General features: G+C 35.2%; 1 protein-coding gene across 3 annotated transcripts in view; it reads left to right on the top strand.

Annotated features, from left to right (window-relative positions):
• SPATA5 (spermatogenesis associated 5) overlaps positions 1-21657 on the top strand; it is a 361904-nt gene that overhangs the window by 50787 nt on the left and 289460 nt on the right. For all 3 annotated transcript variants that reach the window (XM_025385400.1, XM_025385401.1, XM_025385403.1), the window contains exon 10: positions 160-314. In XM_025385400.1, the coding sequence (XP_025241185.1) occupies positions 160-314 (155 nt within the window). The remainder of the gene's footprint in view (positions 1-159; positions 315-21657) is intronic.

Below are 21657 nucleotides of genomic sequence, written 5' to 3' on the forward strand. Positions count from 1 at the left end.
CTCCCACTGGCTTCATGGAGTATGCAGCCCTGGCCATGCCTCCCCCACTGCAGCCAGTGTCTTCACGGAGACCACTCCAGATGGGCCACTGGAGCCATCAATTCAGTCTGTATTTATTAAGGAGAAGACAAATCTTGTGTTACTTTCGTCTCTTTGTAGGTCTCTGTGCCTTGCGGAGAATCCTGAAAAAACAGCCTAACCTCCCTGATGTCAAGGTGGCTGGACTGGTGAAGATTACTCTGAATGATTTCTTGCAGGCAATGAATGACATCAGACCCAGTGCCATGAGGGAAATAGCAATTGATGTCCCAAATGTAAGTCATTTGTATCCCACACTAGCTACACTGTTTGAATTAAACTCTGAAAAAAATTTAGGGCAACATGGTACAACCCCATTTCTACAAAAAGTACAAAAATTAGAGTGTGGTGGTGCACACCTGTAGTCCCAGCTGCTGCTGAGGTGGGAGGATCATCTGAACCCTGGGGAATGTTGAGGCTGCAGTGAGCCATGGTTGTGCCATTGCACTTCAGCCTGGGTGACAGAGTGAGACCCTGTCTCAAAAACAAAAAACAAAACACCCAAAAAACTATGTTACAATACTACAAGCAGGATACTCCTATTGATACAATCCATTGATCTTACTCAAATTTTTTCAGTTTTACTTGTGTGTGTGTGTTTATTTAGTTTTATACAGTTTTATCTCATGAAAAGGTTTGTGTATTCATCACGGGATACTGAGTAGTTCTGTCATCACAAAGATCCCTCATGTTGTCTTTTATAATCAAACCCACCTCATTCCTCCCCTCATTTCTAAATTTTTATTTCAGAAAGGTTATATAAATGGAATTGTACTGTGTACGACCTTTTGGAATTAGCTTTTTTCACATATGAATAAGATCGTTTGTCTTTTTGTGTACCTTAACTTATTTCACTAGGCATTATGTTCCCCAGATTCATCTATGTTATTATAAGTGACAGTATTTTCTTCTTTTTATAAGGCCAGATAATATTCCATTATGCCACATTTCTTTATACCATTATACCACATTTTCTTTCTCTGTTCATCTGTTGAGGGACACTTAGATTGATTCTGTATCTTGGCTGTTGTGAATAATGCTGCAGTGAACATGAGAGTGCAGATATCCCTTTGAGATATTTCATTTCCTTTTGCTATGTACCCAGTAGTAGGATTGTTGGATCTTTTGGTAACCTAACATTTTGAGTTGGATTGTTGGCAACACTTACTTTCATCTTTTTGATAGTGGCCTTCCTAACAGATGTGAGGTGATATCTCATTATAGTTTTGATTTGCATTACCCTGATGATTAGTGGTGTTGAACATATTTTCATATACCAGTTAGCCGTTTGTATGTCTTCTTTTAACAAATGTTACTCAGATCCTTTGCCCATTTTTAATCAGGTTGGTTGTTTTTGTTCGCTTTTGAGTTGTTTGAATTTCTTAATATATATTTTAGTATTTTGGATAGTAACCTCTTATCTCATATATGGTTCACACATGTTTTCTCCCATTCCATAGGTTGTCTCTTTACTCTGTTTCCTTTGTTGTGCAGAGCTTTCTAGTTTGATGCAGTCCTGTCAATTTTTGCTTTTCTTGACTCTGCTTTTGGAGTGTATCCAAAAATTCATTGCCCTGACCCATGCCATAAAGCTTTTCCTTATGTTTTCTTCTAGTAGTTTTACAGTTTTAGGTATTATGTTTAAATATTTAATCCATTTTGAACTGACTTTTTGTATGTGGTGTGAGAAGACGGGCCAGTTTCATATGTGGATATACAGTTTATCATGTGGATATCATGTGGATATACAGTTTTCCTGACACCATTTTTTAAAGAGATTGTACTTTCATCATTGTGTGTTCTTCAGTACCTTTGTAGATCAATTGATTGTACATGCATGGATTTATTTCTGGGCTCTCTATTCTGTTTCATTTACTTGTATGTCTGTTTTTATGCCAGTGTCATGCTGTCTTGATCATCATAGCTTTGTAGTATATTTTAAAATCAGATAGTGTGATGCGTACAGCTTTTTTCTCTTTTTTTGCTTGAGATTACTTTGACTATGTGGTGACTTCTATGTTTCCTTATGAATTTTAGGGTTGTTTTTCATATTTTAGGGAAAAATGCCATTGGAATTTTGGTAGGGGTTACATTAAATCTGTAGACAATTTTGGGTAGTATGGATATTTTAATAGTGTTATTTTTTTAAATTCATGAACATTAGACATTATTCTATGTATTTGTGTCTTCTATTTATTTCATCAGTATTTTATAGTTTTCAGTGTACAGGTCCTTCACTGTTTTGGTTAAGTTTTTTCTATGTATTTAAAAAGTACTATTGTAAATGGGATTTTCTTTTTTTAATTTTTTGGATAGTTGTTAGAGTATAGAAATGCTACTGACTTTCGTTGTTGTTGATTTTGTATCCTGCCAATTTACTGAATTCATTTATTGGTTTTAATTTTTTTTTTGGTGGAATATTTAGGGTTTCCTTTATATAAGATTATGTCATCTGCAAACAGACAATTTTTTTCTTCTTTTTCAATTCGGATGCATTTTATTTCTTTTTCTTGCCTAATTTCCCTGGCTACAACTTTCAATACTATAATAAATACAAATGGTGAGAGTGAGCATTTTATCTTGCTCTTCATCTTAGAGGACAAGTTTTTAGCTTTTCATTGTTGGGTATGATATTAGCTGTGAGCTTGTCATATATAGTGTTATGATGTTGAGGTACATTCTTTCTAATGTATTGAGAGTTTTTGTCATGAAAGGATGTTGAATTTTGTCAAATGCTTTTTCTGCATCTATTGATATGATTATATGATTTTTATTCTTTGTCCTTTTAAGGTGGCATATCATGTTGATTGATTTGCATATGTCCAACCAGCAGCCTTGCATCCTAGGGATGAATCTCATTGGATTATGGTGTATGATCCTTTTAATGTGCTATTGAATTTGGTTTGCAAATATTTTGTTGAGGATATTTCCATCTATGTTCGCCAGGGATATTGGCCTGTAATCTTCTATTCTTACAGCATTCTTGTATCACATTAATGCTGACCTCATAAAGTGAGTTTGGAAGTGTTCCTTTCTCTTCAGTTTATTGGAAGTTTGGTGAATTCTACTAAGTATTTAAAGAAAAAGTGATGCTAATGCTTGAGAAGCATAACTTCTTGGGTCTTGGAGTTTTCTTTGTTAGGGAGCTTTTTGATTATTGATCTATTCCCCTCACTCATTGATTGACCTATTCAGATTTTCTTTATGATTCATTTTTGGTAGGTTGTATGTTTATAGGAATTTCTTTCTTTCTTCTTGGTTGGCCAAATTGTTGCCATGTAGTTGTTCATTAATCTCTTATGATTGTATTTTTGTGGTATCAATTGTAGTGTCTCCTGTTTCATTTCTGATTTTATTTACTTGAATCTTTTTTCTTTTTTTCATAGTAGTCTAGGCAAAGATTTGTCAATTTTGCTTATCTTTTGAAAAAACAACTTATATTGATCTTTTTATATTATTTCTTATATTGATCTTTTAAATTATTTTTTCTAGTCTCCATTTCATTTATTTCTGCTCTGATCTTTAGTATTTCCTTCCTTCTGCTAACTCTGGGCTTAATTTGTTTTTTTTCTATTTGTTGTGTAAAATTAGGTTGTTCATTTGAGATATTTCTTTTTTTCTTAATGTAGGTATTTATTGCTGTAAACTGTCCTCGTAGAACTGCTTTTGCTATATCAAAGTTTTGGTATGTTGTGTTTCTGTTTTCATTTGTTTTAAGATTTTCTTTATTTTTCTTTTGATTTCTTCTTTGACCCATTGGTTGTTCAGGAGTGTGTTGTTTAATTTCCAGATATTAGTGAGTTTTCCAATTTTTTTTCTTGTTATTCATTTCAGGTTCATATAATTGTGGACAGAAAAGATACGTGATATGATTTTAGTCTTCTTAAATTTTTTAGACTTGTTTTGTGGTCGAAGATATGATCTATCCTTTAGAATGTTTCATGTGCACTTGAAAAGAATGTGTATTTGAGAGATCCATAGATGGTTCACGTCACAGGATTCTGTACAGACAACCCCCAGTACCAACCCAGAGCTGGGTTGACTCGCTGGGTGGCTAGACCTGGAAGACAGACAACAATCACTGCAGTTAGGCTCCCAGGAAGACACATCCATAGGAAAAGAGGGGAGAGTACTATGTCAACGGAATATCCCATGGGACAAAAGGATTCAAATTACAGTCTTCAGCCTTAGATCTTCCTCTGACAGAGCCTACCCAATGAGAAGGAACCAGAAAACCAACCCTGTTAATACGCCAAAACAAGGCTCTTCAACACCCCTCAAAAATCACACTAGGGATGTGTTTCCATTTGTGTCGTCTCTTTCTTTCAGTGGTGTTTTGTAGTTTTTCTTGTAGAAGTCTTTCGACTCCTTGGTTAGGTGTATTCCTAAGTATTTTATTTCTTTTGCAGCTGTTGTAAAAGGGGTTGAGTTCTTGATTTGGTTGCTGTTGGTGTATAGAAAGCTACTGATTTGTATACATTAATCTTGTATCCGGAAACTTTGTTGAATTCTTTTGTCAGTTCTAGGAGCTTTGCTCCTAAGGAGGAGTCCTTAGGGTTTTCAAGGTAAACGATCATATCATCAGCAGTGACAGTTTTACTTCCTTTTTACTGATTTGGATGCCTTTTATTTCTTTCTATTGTCTGATTGCTCTGGCTAGGACTTCCAATGCTATAATAAAGAGGAGTGGTGAGAGTGAGCATCCTTGTCTTCTTCCATTTCTCGGAGGGATTACTTTCAACATTTCCCCATTCAGTATTATGTTGGCTGTGCCTTTGTCATAAATGGCTTTCATTACATTAAGGTGTGTCCCATGTATGCCGATTTTGCTGACAGTTTTAATCATAAAGCGATGCTGGATTTTGTTGAGTACTTTTTCTGCATCTGTTGAGATGATCATGTGATTGTGTTTTTAATTGTGTTTATGTGGTGTATCCCATTTATTGACTTGCATATGTTAAACCATCCCTGCATCCCTGGTATGGAACCCACTTGATCATGGTGGATTATCCTTTTAGTATGTTGTTGGATTTGGTTAGCTAGTATTTTTTTAAGTAAGGATTTTAGCATGAGTGTTCATCAAGGATATTGGTCTGTAGTTTTCTTTTTTGGTTATGTCACTTTCTGGTTTTGGTATTAGGGTGATGCTGGCTTCATAAAATGAATTAGGGATGGTTCCTTCTTTCTCTGTCTTGTGGAATAGTGTCAAAAGGATTGAAGGATTGGTACCAATTCTTCTTTGAATGTCTGGTGGAATTCTGCTGTGAATCTGTCTAGTCCTGGGCTTTTTTTGGTTGGTAATTTTTTTTTTTTCTTTTTTTTGAGATGGAGTTTTGCTCTTGTTGTCCAGGCTGGAGTGCAGTGGTGCAATCTCAGCTCATTGCAACCTCTGCCTCCTGGGTTCAAGCAGTTCTCCTCCCTCAGCCTCCCAAGTAGCTGGGATTACAGGCATGTGCCACCACGCCCGGCTAATTTTGTATTTTTAGTAGAGATGGGGTTTCTCCATCTTGGTCAGGCTGGTCTCGAACTCGCGATCTCAGGTGATCCCCCCGCCTCAGCCTCTCAGTGTGCTGGGATTACAGGTGTGAGCCACCATGCCTGGCTGTTAAGTTTTAAATGAACATTTCTATCTCGCTGCTTGTTATTGGTCTGTGATTCAGGGTATCTAATTCTTCGTGATTTAAGCTAGGAGGGTTGGATTTTTCCAGGAATTTGTTCATCTCTTCTAGGTTTTCTAATTTATGTGCATACAGGTGTTTATAGTAGCCTTGAATGATCTTTTGTATTTCAGTGGTGTCAATTATAATATCTCCTGTTTCGTTTCTTAGTGAGGTTATTTAGATTTTCTCTCTTCTTGGTTAATCTTGCTAATGGTTTATTTATTTTATCTTTTCAAAAAACCAGCTTTTTGTTTCATTTATCTTTTGTATTTTTTTTTTTTTTTTCAGTTTTATTTAGTTCTGCTCTGATCTTGGTAATTTCCTTTCTTCTGCTTGGTTTGGGGTTCGGTTTGTTCTAGTTTCTCTAGTTCCTTGAGGTGTGACCTTAGAATGTCAGTTTGTGCTCTTTCAGACTTTTTGACGTAGGCACTTTGGGCTATGAATTTTCCTCTTAGCACCACCTTTGCTGTATCCCAGAGGTTTTGATAGGCTGTATCATTATTGTCATTCAGTTTGAAGAATTTTTAAATTTTCATCTTGATTTCGTTTTTGACCCAGCACTCATTCAGGAGCAGGTGATTAAATTTTCATGTATTTGCATGGTTCTGAAGGTTCCTTTTGGAGTCGATTTCCAATTTTGTCCCATGGTGGTCTGAGAGAGTGCTTGACATAATTTCAATTTTCTTAAATTTATTGAGGCTCGTTTTATGGCCTATCACATGGTCTCTCTTAGAGAGAGTTCCATGCGCTGTTGAATAGAATGTGTATTCTGCGATTGTTGGATGAAATGTTCTGTATGTATCTGTTAAGTCCATTTGTTCCAAGGTATAGTTTAAATCCATTTTTTCTTTGTTGACTTTCCATCTTGATGACCTGTCTAGTGCTGTCGGTGGATTACTGAAGTCCCCTACTATTATTTTGTTGCTGTCTATCTCATTTCTTAGGTCTCTTAGTAATTGTTTTATGCATTTAGGAACTCCAATATTAGGTGTGTATTATTCTAAGTGAAGTAACTCAGGAATGGAAAACCAAACATCGTATGTTCTCACTGATATGTGGGAGCTAAGCTATAAGGACACAAAGTCATAAGAATAGAATGGACTTTGGGGTTTTGGGGGGAAGAGTGGGAAGAGGGTGAGGGATAAAAGACTACAAATAAGGTGCAGTGTACACTGCTTGGGTGATGGCTGCACCAAAATGTCACAAATCACCACTAAGAAACTTACTCATATAACAAATACCACCTGTACTCCCAATAACTTATGGAAAATAAAAAATATTAATAATAATAAAAAAGAAAATAATGTGTATTCTGCTGCCATTGGGTGTAGTGTTCTGTGTATGTCTGTTAGGTCCATTTAGTCTATAGTGCTCTTCAATTCTGCTGTTTCCTTATTGATTTTGTATCTTGATGATTTGCCCATTGTTGAAAGTGGGTTATTGAAGTCTCTTACTGTTCCTATATAGCTGTGTGTTACTCCCTTCAGTTCTTTTAATGTTTTCTTTGTGTATTTAGGTAGAGCTGAAGACTATTTTGAGAGTCTTCAGACTCTTTAAGAACACATCTAGAATACTTTCGCTTCAGCTTGAAGAACACATGTAGAGTACTTTAAATTAAAATCTTTAAATTAGAGTCTGTTATAGGTAGCATAATTTTGAATCTTGTTGTTTAATCTACTGAGCCACTCTGTCTTTTGACTGGAGAATTTAATCTCCTTCCATTTGAAGCAATTATTGATAGGAAAGGGCTTACTAGAGCTATTTTATTGTTTTCGTTTTGTAGTACCTTTGTTCCTTTCTTCTCTTGCTGTTTTCCTTTGTGATGTGAATTTTGTTTTTTTTTTAGTGATATTCTTTGATTCTTTTCTCTTTATCCTTTGTGTATCTATTACATGATTTTTCTTTGTGATTACTCTGAGGCTTACGTAAAACACCTTCTAGTTGAAACAGTCTATTTTAAGCTGATGGTAACATTGGTCACACACACAAACTCTACGGTTTAATTTCTCCTGCCACCATATTTTATGTTACTGATGTCACATTTTGCATCTTTTATATGTCGTGTATCCACTGACAAATTATTGTGGCTATTGCTATTTGTAATTTTTTTTTAACTTTTACACTTGTAGCTAAAATTGACTTATGTGCTTGTACTATACTATTATAGTATTCTGGGTTTGTCTGTATTCTTACCTTTACGGGGGTTTTGTACTTTCATATGTTTTCATGTTAGTTAGCATCCTTTCATGTTAACATGATGAACTGCCTCTAGTGGTGCTGAATACCTACATTTTTATTTGGTTATGTCTTTACTGCTCTCTTATTTTTTAGGGCCAGCCTTTTCTGGTATACTGTTGTTTGTTGGCAGGTTTTTTTTTTTTTTCCTTTTTCTTTTATAACTTTCAATATATCATCTTACTCTCTCCTGGCCTGCAATGGTTTGTCTGAGAAATCTGGTCATAGTCTGATGATGGTTTCCTTATATGTAATGAGTTGCTTTTCTCTTGCTGCTTTCAAAATTTGTTGACTTTTGAGAATATGATTATGACATATATTGGTGAAGCTCTCTTTGTTTTAATCTATTTGGAGTTCTTTAGGCTATATGGATTTGGATTTGAATCCATAAAGCCTAAATAACTCCAAATACACTAAAGCAAATTAGGTACATTTCCCTCTCCAGATTTTGGAAATTTTTTGTCATTCTTTCTTTCTTTCTTTCTTTCTTCTCTTTTTTTTTTTTGAGATGGAGTCTCTCTGTCGTCAGGCTGGAGTGCAGTAGTGTGATCTTGGCTCATTGCAACCTCTGACTTCCTGGTTCAAGCAATACTCCTGCCTCAGCCTCCCGAGTAGCTGGGATTATAGGCACATGCCACCATGCCCAGCTAATTTCTGTATTTTTAGTAGAGACGGAGTTTCATATGTGGCCAGGATGGTCCTGATCTCCTGACCTCATGATGTGCCTGCCTTGGCCTCCCAAAGTGCTGGGATTACAGGCCTGAGCCACCGTGCCCAGCCCATTATTTCTTTAAGTAAAATTTCTGCCCCTTTCTCTGCTTCTTCTGGGTCTCTTGTAATGTGTACATTGGTTCGCTTAATATTGTGTTCTAAGTCCCTCTTAGACTTTTTTCACTCTTCCTTCTTTTTTCTTTTGGTTTTTATGACAAGATAATTTCAGAAGCTCTGTGTTTGAGTTTGCTGATTCTGCTGTTGTATTGAGTCTGCTGTTGAAGCTTGCTGTTGAATATTTAATTCACTCATTGAATTCTTCAGTTTCAGAATTTCTGTTTGGTTCTTTTTTATACTTTCTCTCTTTCTTGAATTCTTCATTTTGTTCATGCGTTGTTTTCCTGGATTCATGTTATTTGAGTTCTCTTGTAGCTACTCCTCTTCTATAAGATGATTATTTTTTAATACTTACCTGGCAGTTTATGTGTCATCAGTTGTTTAGTGTCTGCTACTGGTGCTTAATTTTGTTCCGTTGGTGTCCTGTTTCTCTAATTATTAGTAATTTTTGTGGACTTGTTTTATTGTCTTTGCATGTGAAAAAGTGAACACCACTTCTTGTCTTTACAGATTGGTTTCTGTAGGGAAAGCCCTTCACTAGTCAGCTTGTCTAGTGATTCTGGGTAGGCTGTCTTGCTGCTGGAGTCGTTTGGTGTCTGGGTCAGGTGGATGGTCTTGGTGTCTAGGTCCAAGGACGGCAGGCTTAGTGCTGGGATGGGGCTGGAGACTGAGGCCACAGGGACAACTCTGGAGCCTCTGTCCACTGGGGCTGACCTGGAGCCTGTGTCTATGGGGGTGATCCTGAAGGCTGAGTTCATGGATGCCGCCTGGCACTGAGGTGGGTCTTGAATTCAGCACCATAGTGGTAGGTCTAGAGCCTGAGACCAGCCTGAGTCTACAGTGGCTGGTTTGGAGTTTAGGGCTGCAGGTGCAAGCCTGGCTCTTGTGTAGGCCTAGAGCCTAAGTCTGCAGGGATCCATCCTGGGGCTGTGGGGGCTGACAGGGCAAGTACTGGAATCTGTGGGAGAGTTGGATGCTTATGCCACCCTTCTTCCATGTGGACAGCATTTCTCTCCACATTGTGCTGCCAGAAGTTAGGGGTGGGATGAAGCATTTAATGAGAAACTTTACTTCCTAGTTTCTTCAATGCATGTTTTCTTATTTATTTATTTTTTTTGAGACCAAGTCTCCCTTTGTTGCCCAGGCTAGAGTGCAGTGCTGTGATCACGGCTCACTGCAGCTTCAGTCTCCTGAGTTTAGTTGATCCTCCCACCTCAGTACCTGAATAGCTAGGACTACAGGTGTATGCCACCACACCTAGCTAATTTTTTGTTTTACTTCATTTTTTGTAGACATGGGGTCTCACTATGTTACTCAGGGTAGTCTTGAATTCCTAGTCTCAAGCAGTCTGCTCACCTGGGCATCCCAAACTGCTGGGATTACAGGTGTGAGCTACTGTGCCTGGCCTGTTTCCTTATTTTTGTTCTCCACCCAGGTACTCTAATCTCTCACTTGGATTCCTTAGCTGTTGTGAAGGTATTTTCAAGTGTGGGCAGTTTTCAAATTGATATTTCTTTGAGGAAAGAGCAGTAGAAGCTGCTATTTTGCCATCTTTCCATCATCAATTTCATCACAGTTGTACTGTTTCTTGCAAAAGCTCTAGCATTACAATTATTTGAAAACTTAGAGCCTTTTTAGAGAGTCTGGCCTAGTTGTATCCTTTACCTCATTGTGTATAGGCATTTCAGTATCCATAGTTCTCTCGGTCATTGACTAATATTTTTACATTGTTAGCTAAAAATAAAACAAAAAACAAAACAAAGGAAACTAAAATGATATTAGATAAATGAAGCAGACTATGTGGAATGATAAGGATTTGTTTTCAGTTTTTTTTTTTTTTTTTTTTTTTTTAAAAAAAAGAGAAAGGAGCTCACTCTGTCACCCAGGCTGGAGTGCAGTGGTGCAAAGCTAACGTAACTGTAGCTTCAAATTTCTCTGCTCAAATGATCCTCTCGACTCAGCCTTCTGAGTAGTTGCAATAGCAGGCACATGCCATTGCACCTTGCTAAATTTTTTATTTTTTGTAGAGACAAAGTCTTGCTTTGTTGCCCAGAGTGGTCTCGAACTTGTGGCTTCAAGTGAACTTCTTGCCTCAGCCTCCCAAAGTGCTAAAATTGCCAGTGCAAGTCACCATGCTGGACCTGTTTTCACTTTTAAAAGTGACTGTATTCCTCGAACAACGTGTTTTGTGGTCATATAAGTTTTGGGATTGTTGATTTAAATAAAACCAATAGTTTCTTTTCTTCTGGACTTCTCAGTCGTTTAATATGCTAATATTTATCATTATGAAGTGATGAAAAGGATTTCTTATGGAAACTTAGTTGTCATGGCTTGGGGAGCAGGGACTTTTTGTATTTTGCAATGTGATTGCAATAAATGACCACAAGTTCTTCCCATTACTGTGTGTTTGCCCTTTTATGTTGCAGTTTTGTACTCCTATGATAAAGGAAATGGAATCAATTTTTGCAGGCTTTAAGTCTGTGCCTGGCCCTTTTACTTTCTTTGTCCAGTGTGATATCAGCAATCATGATGCACACAGGCTTGAAAGTGCTTGAGGCTTGCCTTCCCTTGCTGCTCTTTTAAATCCTGCCTTATCTATATTAAGAAATATTTACTAGCTTCCTGGAGGATGACAGACCCTGTGGAACAGAATGAGCCCTCGTAGCTGAGAATCCTTCTACCCAGCTGTCCTGTCAATTACCAGACATGTGACATCATGCTGGACTATCCTATCCCAATTGAAGTTTGTCCACACCAGAAGAATCACCCAGTTAACTCTCAGAACTGTCAGAAATAATACATGTCTGTTGCTTAAAGTTGCTAATTTTTGGGGTAATTAAAAAAAGCTAAAGGATGCATATACTTGTTAACTTTTTATGTAATACAGTTGTTTTGTAAATTTAGGCTGAGAACAGTGCTCTATGGATAGGAACATTCTCTAAGGACTTACTGCTAGTTTAGGTTACTTAGTGTGGTTTTGAATTCTTTTTGAGACATTTTCAAATTCACTTAAATTTTAACTTAATTTTCAAAAATTTCTATAGCAGAACATGCTCATTTAATGTAAATAATTTGACAAATGGAATTATGTAATAATGGATGATTGATGTTGGGTTAGTAGAAACTTTCCTTAGAATTGATGTTATAAAACCTTGGCTGATTATTATGAGTTTTTTAAATTTGCAATATTGATCTACATTTTATTGCCTACTGTTGCGTAAAATAATGGGTCAGGTAGAGGCCCTGTCATCAAATACCACATGTCAGAATTTCAGGTGATAGTTACAAACTACACCAATCAGAAACACTTTCGAGTTTAAAACAGTTTGTAACTAAAGAACATACAGTGAGGTTTTAAACTTAAAATTACTGCCAATGGGGAATGTGTTTAAACAGCATCCACTCTTGGAATTACCAAACTGATTTATTCATCATAGGAACTGGTACTACAACTGCATATTTAATTGCTGTAATGAAAGATTTTTTCCTTTATTTTCCTTTAATACAGTATTTACAATCCATGGACTTGCGCCATTTTCCATTTGGCACTTTATTATTTGGCCTAAGGCCATGGTGTACTGTGATGTTCCTCATGAGCTCTGGAGTGATTAACACTGGTGAAAGTACTTTCTTATACTGCATTTTATGCTTGCTTCAGATAATAAAAATTTTCCTGAGAAGTCAACATTTCTGTAATTGGATTCCTAAAAATTCAGTTTCCTGATTTCTGGCAATTACATCTACAAAAATTTCTCCAGATTATTTCTGCAGATGGTTAATACTTATTTTGGTATAGAAAACCTGTATCAAATGGCTAATTATCGACATTTAAGAAATAGTATAATAGGCATTTAGCATGTTTTCAGAAAAGATTTTAGTGCATAAAGTTAAAATTTCCAAATCACACTTGCCTACTTATATTTAAGTTTGCTAGAAAGGTGCTAGGATGGAAATGTTGCCAGTGAAAATATAAATGTTAATACATTACTAACTTTAGGAGACCACAAGTGTTAGCCACTTACTTAAATGTAATGTTTCCTTCTTTTGGAGCTTCTGAATGGTGATTACAGTGACATTAAGGTCAAATGCATTTTCTTTACAGCATGAATCCTTACAATTTAGAAATATGCTAATATACATTGTGAAATTCCAATTTTCTTATCCAGAGATAACAGCTATTAACATTTTGTTACAGTTCCTATAAGATTTTGTGTGTGTGTGTGTGTGTGTATGTATATACGTATATTAGAGATGGAGTGTCACTCTGTCACCTATGCTGGAGTGCAGCAGCACAATCTCAGCTCCCTGCACTCTTCACCTACCAGGTTCAAGGGATTCTCCTGCCTCAGCCTCCCGAATAGCTTAGAGTACAGGCACGTGCCACCATGCCTGGCTAATTTTTGTATTTTTTTTTTTTTAGTAGAGATGAGGTTTTACCTTGTTGGCCAGGCTGGTCTCTAACTCCTGACCTCAGGTGATCTACTCACCTCAGTCTCCCAGAGTACTGGGATTACAGGTGTGAGCCACAGCACCTAGCCTTCTTTGTGTATTTTGATGTAGTTGATCTTAAGATATATGTAGTTTTATATTCTGCTTTTTCTACTTAAAATTATATAGTAAACATTTTACTTTAAAATTTGTTGGCAAAACTTTTTAAATGACTGCACCAAAGACTTTTATATGGATAAACTGTAATTGGTTGATCCTCCTTCACTCTCAAATATTTAGGCTTTTGTCTATTTTTCCATACCATTGTTATAAATATATTTGTGTGTAAATCTTTGCATTTATGATTTTTAGAAATAAAATTATAAGATTGAAATGTATGATTTTTAAAGCTTGTGACATATATCAAGTTTTTGTTTTCAGAAAGGTTATTCTAATTTATAATATATGATAAAAATTTAAAATTATAAAAACCTTAAGCAGGAACTCATTTTCACTTTGATTATTTTCTTTTTACTTTTCACTAATTTATTTTCTTAACTTTTGGATAGATCTTTATTATCAGAAATTGATAGTGAATAATCTTTAGATAAATGCAGATTTTAGAACATGAAAAATAATTATGAATTATATATCTTCTTCCTATAAAAGTGTTAAAGTTTTAGATAAACGGGTATAGCTGGGCCATTACTTTCAATGGAATTTACAGTACATGACAGTAGGTTGTTACCTTTTATTTATATCCTTAGTACTTAGCATATGAATAGCACATAGTAGATACCCAGACAATATTTGTTGAGTGAATGAATAACTGTAATTTTCATGAATAAACCCCATATTAAATGATAAATTTCAGATATATGTGAAAATGAATTTCTCATCCTTCTTCTTTACCAAAGTACAATAAAGTCTATTATTACCGTCATGAAACACTTAGATTTTTCATATTTTATAGAGCAGCTGATTTCTTTTGTGATTTCTAATCCATGTTGAGTGAATTTAACATTTTTAGAATAAAAATGCCTATAATAGTACTATGCTATCTACTCTGGAAGGATATAAAGAAGTCTTTTATGTTTTCTGCGGAAATATTTTGCTGCTTTTGTCTACTATTAAAAATTCTTATTTTAGTAAGGTAAACAAAAAAATAGTGCTTTTAATGTTTGTATTCATATATTATCATTATGATAAGTTTCCCTATGTGCACCATAACAATTATCAGTGATAAATGGTGTTCTTAACCAAATATATACAAATTGAGTATCATCAAGTTTAATTCTTTCATGCATCTACACTTGCGTCCCCTCATCTCCATGCTTTCTTATTTCATTTTATGTAGCGTTTTATGTTGTTCCTTATTATTTGGAAGTAATTCATCTTTATACTTTTTGATCTTGCCTTTAGATTCTAGTTTTCAGAATTTGGACATTTGGTTCACAATGAGCTAATGTATAAACCATTAGAGAGGTAGTACTCCATTTTCTTGTGAACCCAGTTTTGTAAAGTGAACTGCAGCCAGAGCCTCAGGACTAATTGTATAACACCAAACCCCTTGGTAAGCTCCGATCCAGGTTAAACTTAGAGGTCGTTGGCTATCAAATTGAGTGTATACCACATATCATTAGTTAAATAAACATTTCTTATTTACTCCCGTTTTAAAATGTAGCAATTTTCTTAATTATATGAATAATCAAAAAACTTTCACTAATTACATATTTAAAAGGTACTACTATATTTTCACCTGGCACCTTTTTAGATGAGCCTAGAACATCAGAATGTGACAGTCAGTTGAGTTTCATAGGATGAGCTCATTAGCAGTACATTTCTGGTGCAAAGGTTTGAGTGAAGTAGTTTAATTGACTATAATTATATTTTATTCTTCATATGCCCTTAGGATAATTAGAAGAAATTCATTTTAGTTTTTATTCTTTAAATTCAGTACTGCATTTTATATTTTATTTTTTTACAGGCTCAAACATTGAGGGTTTCTATGATGCTTTATTAAAGATTGCTTTTTTTGGAATAAATAGTATAACCTGTGGAAATGCTATTAATTCCATATTGGTTCTTGGCAGGGCTTTTAAATTTGGTTTCTTTTGATTTGCTTCTTGTTGTCTAGACAGAAAAGTGTCTTCTATCACTCCCAAGATCCCAGTCTTTCTTGCCAACTTCTCTTGTGCATTTTTATAGTTTTAAGTAATAGCAATTGAACAGGAAAGCACATTTGGGAAAGTAGATTACTTTTTACCAGGAAATAGTGCCAAAATTAAGATTGTAGTTTTAATCTCCTTAAATATTTCAGAAGTTTAACTCTTTCATTTCACTTTTCTTTTTATACCTTACTTTTCTTGGGCTTTTATAAAGGAGGAAAAATGGGAGAGATAGCAAAAGTTACTGGAAGGATCATCAATTCCTGTCCTCAGCTCTGATCCTGATTAACTTTTGGTGAAATCAAATAGCCTTCCTCTCAGGCTGTAAATGGAAAATTTAATTTGCAATTTCTGATGGTTATCTTGTTCGGTATTTAGAAATAATGTTCAAGTTGTGATAGAGGCATATGCTTTGCTTCTTTGTACATTTGATCAGTACTCTGTAAATACTTCATGAGTGTTTGCTATAGGTACATATTTTCATATAGACTAAAGGAGATAATAATTTACATAAAGACTAGTACCCACTAGTAGGGTTAATGTGGTTCTTTTGTGGTACCACACTTCATCACTTTACTATATGCAGATATGAAGTAATTGTACACTCATTTGATCTCCCTTTAGTTCACTGGTCCCATTACTTCACAGTGTAATCTTTCCAAAATAAATTACTAATATAACTTAAAGTCTATCAGCCTAACTGCCTGTTGATCATCTCTAGGATGAAATCTGTGCTCTTTAGTCTCCTCCTCTACTTTCATCTCACTTTATGCTCTAGTCTTGTTGAACCACTTCATATTTTTGCACATGCTGTCCTCCCATCTGCCTGAAAAATTATTTTATGACCTCTCGGTTACCAAAGATCCTGTAATGTGTACACCTCATGCCCTTCATACACACGAACTCCAAATACACATATATGCCTTGCGGACATTATTGTGTTTTGTGTACCTTTGTATCCCTAGTGCTTGGCAAATAATAACAACTAACTTAATGTTAGTTGAATGGCTGAGTGGGTATTTTGTGAAGCGGTTTATGGTAGTTCTGTTTTTTCAGAAATAGTTCTTTTGCCTTTCCATATGTATTAGTCAGGATTCTCAAGAGAAACAACCAATGGGGTAGATGGATGGATAGATGGGTGGGTGGATGGATGGGTAGGTAGATAAATAGGTAGCTAGGTAGATAGCTAGGTAGGTAGGTAGATGGATGGATGGATGGATAGATAGATAGATAGATAGATAGAGAGGAGAGGAGATTTCTTGGGGGAATTGGCTCACACAATTATGGAGGCTGAGAAGTCCCTCATAGGCCGCCTGCAAGCTGGAGATGTAGGGAAGCCTATAGAAGGTAGTGCGACTCAGTCCAAGTCCCAGGGTCTTACAATCAGGGAAGCCAGTGGTGTAATTCTCAGTCTGAGACTGAAGGCCTGAGAACCCAGGGGGCTGCTGGTATAAGTCCCAGAGTCCAAAGGCTGGAGAACCGAGTGTTCCAATATCCAAGGACAAGTAAAGAAAGATATTCTAGTTCCAGGAAAAAGAGCAAATTTTGCCTTTTTACTGCCTTTTTATTCTGTCTGGGCTCTTAGCTGATTGGATGGTGCCTGCCCACATTGAGGGCTGATCTTCCCTACTGAGTTCGTTGACTCCCACCATTCTCCTTTGGAAACATCCTCACAGATACACCCAGAAATAATGCTTTACTAGCTATTAGATATCCCTTTATTCAGTCAAGTTGACACCTAAAATTAGCCATCACACCATATGTTTTTGTTGGGTAGCAGCTTTATTTAGATGTAATTCACATACCAAACAATTTACTCATTTAAAGGTACAATTCCATGGTCTTTAGTATATCCATGAAATCAAGTAACCATCTCCACAGTCAATTTTTAAAGATTTTTCACCATCCTAAAAAGAAATGTTGTGCCCTGTACTTACCACCTCCCAACCTGCCCATCTCACTTAGATAATCACTTCGATTTGCCTGTTCTGTACATTTTATATAAATGGAATCATAGAATATGTGGCTCTTTGTGACTGGATTATTTTACTTAGCATAGGTTTTCCAGGTTCATGCATGTTGTAGCATGTATCAGTATTTAATTTTTTTAAACTGCCAGATTATATTCTATTGTGTTGATATAGCCCATTTGATTTATCAGTTCATCAGTTGATGGACAATTGGGTTGTTTCTACTTTTTGGCTATTATGATAATCCTGCTGTGAACATTCATGTACAAGTTTTTGTTTGAACACTTGCTTTTAATTCTTTAAGGTACATATCTGGAAGTGGAATTGCTGAGTCATATGGTAACTTTATGTTTACCCTTTTGAGGAGCTTCTAGATATTTTCCAAAGTGTCTGTACCATTTTACATTCTTACCAGTAGTATATAGAGAGTTCCTATTTTTTCCACTTCTTTGCTAACACTTGTTATTATTTGTCTTTTTTATTATAGCTATCCTAGTGGGTGTGAAGTATTATCTCATTGTGGTTTTGACTTTCATTTCCTAAATGACTAATGATGTTGAGTGTCCTTTTATTTGCTTATTGACCATTTGTATTGTATCTGCTTTAGGGAAATGTCTAGTCAGATCCTTTTCCTTTTTTAATTGGATGATTTGTCTTTGTATTATCGAGTTGTGAGAGCTCTTTATGTATTCTAGATATGATTCCTTTATCAGATATGTTATTTGCACATATATTTTTCCATTCAGTTGGTTGTCTCTTTCACTTTCTTGATAGGGTTCTTTGAAGCACAAAAGTTTAAAAAAAAATTTCAATTAAGTCCAGTATCTTTTTGTTGTTGTTGTTGAATGTACCTTTGGTGTCACATTTGAAAAACTGTTGTCAAATCCAAGGGCTTTAAGGTTTACTCTGTTTTTTCCTTCTAAGAGTTTTATAATTTTAACTCTTACATTTAGATCTTTGATGCATTTTTATTCCCCTAGACAGGGTTAACCCTATTTCTATGTGTAACCGTAGTCTTCTAGAAACTTTAACTATAACTTGAAGTTTTGAGAACTATATATGGGGAAAGTTTGTTTATTTTTACTGTGATAAAATATGCATAACATAAAATGCACCATTTTTAAGTGTACAGTGTGGCATCATTAAGTGAATTTGCGTTGCTGTGCAACCATCACTGGATCCCTCTCCAGAACTACTTCTTTTCAAACAAACTCTATACTCGTTAAACAGTAACTCCTGATCCCCATTCATCATTAAGTATGATGTTACCTTTTAATTAAAATGTCCTTTATTGGGTTAAGAAAGTTCCATTACATTTCTAACTGGCTGAGAGGTGTTTTTTTTCTTTTCTTTTTTTATAATTATGAATGGATCTTAAATTATTTTGAATGTTTTCTATGTTATCTATTGAGATAATCTTAGGGTGTTTCTTAGTCTGTCAATATGAATTATGTTAATTGATTTTCAATGTTGAATCAGTCTTGTAGTCCTGGAATAAACTCGATTTGAATATTCCTTTTACACATTGCTGAATACTGTCTGCTAATATTTTGTTGAGGATTCTTGCATATATGTTCATGAGGAATATTGTTCTGTAGTTTTCTTAGAATGTTTTTGTCTGCTTTTGATATTAGGATAATGTTGGCACAGTGAAATGAGTTGGGAAATATTCTCTTTAGTTTTTATTTGTTGGAAAAAATTGTGTACAATTAGTATTATTTTTCCCTTGTAGGTTCTCCACTGAAATCATCTGGGTCTGAAATTTTCATTATTTGGAAGGCTTATGTAAATTTTAATATTTTTACTAAATCAAGGACTATTCAGGTTATCTGGTTTTTTTTCTCAAGTGAGTTTTAGTAGTTTGTATTTTTTCAGGAATTCTGTTTCACCTAAGTTGTTGAATTTATGGCCAAAGAGTCGTTCATAGTATTTCCTTATATTTTTAATCTCTGCTGTATCAGTGGTGTGTCCAGTCTTTCATTTTTCATATTGGTAATGTGTGTTTACTCTCTCTTTTCCCTGGTCAGCTGGCTAGAGGTCTGTCAATTGTATTGATCTTTTCAAATTGGTTTTCTTTCTTTTCCTTCTTTTTTTTTTTTTTTGAGACAAGAGTCTCACTCTGTTGCACAGGCTGGAGTGCAGTGGCATGATCACGGCTCACTGCGACCTCTGCCTCCTGGGTTCATGCCATTTTCGTGCCTCAGCCACTAGAGTGAGTAGCTGGGATTATAGGCGTGCACTATCACGCCTGGCTAGTTTTTGTATTTTTACTAGAGAAGGGTTTTCACCATGTTGGCTAGGCTGGTCTCAAATTCCTGGCCTCAAGTGATCTGCCCACCTCCGCTTTCCAAAGTGCTGGAATTACAGGTGTGAGCCACTGCACCCAGCCTTGTTTTATTGGTTTTCTGTTTTCCGTTTTATTTATTTCTAATCTAATCTTTGTTATTTCTTTCCTTCTGTTTGTTTTATGCAAACAGAAGGAAATTTCTTCTTCTTCCTCTGGTTTCTTAAGGTGGGATATGTGGTTACTGATTTTAGATCTTTCTTGTTTTCTAATACAGGCATTCAAAGCCATAAACATTCATTAAGCACTGCTTTAGCTGCATCACACAAAACTGATATGTGTATTTTCATTTCCATTTAGTTCAATATATTTTAGAATTTCCCTTGGGACATCTTTAAATTATCACAGTCTACCTTTAAGTGTTATTATACCATGTGTACAGTGTAAGAACCTTAGAACAATATATTTATGTTGTTTCCCTCCTGGCCTTTGTGCTGTTGTTGTCATACATTTACTTTTACATATATTGTAAACTTCAAAGCATATTATCATCAGTTTTGCACTAAACAGAGTATTTTCTTTTGAAGAATTTAAATATTAAGGAAAAGTGATCTTTATATGTACTCAATGTAGTCACCATTTCACCAGTTCTCTTTAGTCTTTTGTGTAGATTCAAGTTTCTATCTGGTATCATGTTCCTTCCTCTTGAAGCTCTTACTTTAACATTTCCTGTAATGCAGGTGTCCTGGTCATGAATTTCTTCAGTTTTTTTTTTCTTAATATCTGAAAAAGTATTTTGTTTTTGTTTTAGGAAGATATTTTAACTGAATAAAGAATTCTAGGTTGACATTCCTCCCTCCTTGTGTTCTTTAATGGTTTTGCTCTACTGTCTTCTGTCTTGTATTTTTTAAAAAAGAAATCTGCTTTCTTCATTTTCTTTGTCTTGTCTGTATAGTATGTTCCCCAACCCCCCCGCCTCATTGCTTTTAACATTTTATCATTGGTTTTAAGCAATTTGGTTATCATGTTTCTTGGTAGTTTTCTTCATGTTTCTTATGCTTTTGGTTTATTCATGTTCTTGTATATATGAGCTTACAGTGTTAGTCAAATTTGAAAAAAAATTTATTCAAATATTTAGTGTTTGCTCTTTCCTCTCTCACTGGAGACTCAAATTACACACATATATATGGAGGTTGTGTCTTCTTTTTTACTTTTTTTGTTTGATTTTCAGTGATCTCTATCTAGTGCTGTGCCTACCAGTTCAGTAGCCTTTTTCCCCTTTTGAAATGGCTAGTCTGTTAATTCCATTCAGTGCCTTTTAAAATTATGGACATTGTAGTTTTCTTCTCTAGAAGTTTGATTTTTATCTTTTTAAAATGTTATACTTTTTTACTTACTGTTTTCAATGTTTCCTTTATTTACACATAGGTAATGCATTTATAATAACTTCTAATGTCCTTGTCTACTAATTCTATCATCTGTGTAATTTTTGGATCAGTTTCAATTTATTGATTTTTCTGCTTCTCCTTATGGGTATATTTTTCTGTTTCTCTGCATGCTTGTTCATTTTTTTTTTCCAGTTGCAAAGTTATTTTCTTTTACTCTCTTTCTTTTCTTTCTTTCTTTTCTTTTTGTAAAAGGAAACCATGGTCTTGGGGACTAGAGCAGGGTTTTGCGTGCCTGGTAATTTCTGATTGAATTCTAGACGTTGTAAATTTTATCTTGTTGGGAGATGGGTTTTTTAAATATTCATAAAGATTTTAGTATTTACAAAAATATTTTTGAGTGTAGTTTTGAGGTGTGGTTCAGTGTTTTGGTAACAGTTTGATCCTTTTGAGTCTTGTGTTTAAATTTTCTGAGGTGGGACTAAGGCAGTATTTTGAATAGGGTTAATTTTTCCCCTCTATTGAGGTAGGGCCCTTTTTAGTATTCTACCTAATGCCCTGTGAATTATGAGTTTCTACTCTGGCTATTGAGAGGAGGCACTATTTCTGGCCCTTTGTGAG

The sequence above is a fragment of the Theropithecus gelada genome, chromosome 5 (assembly GCF_003255815.1).
Source record: "Theropithecus gelada isolate Dixy chromosome 5, Tgel_1.0, whole genome shotgun sequence".
NCBI classification, from domain to species: Eukaryota; Metazoa; Chordata; class Mammalia; order Primates; family Cercopithecidae; genus Theropithecus; species Theropithecus gelada.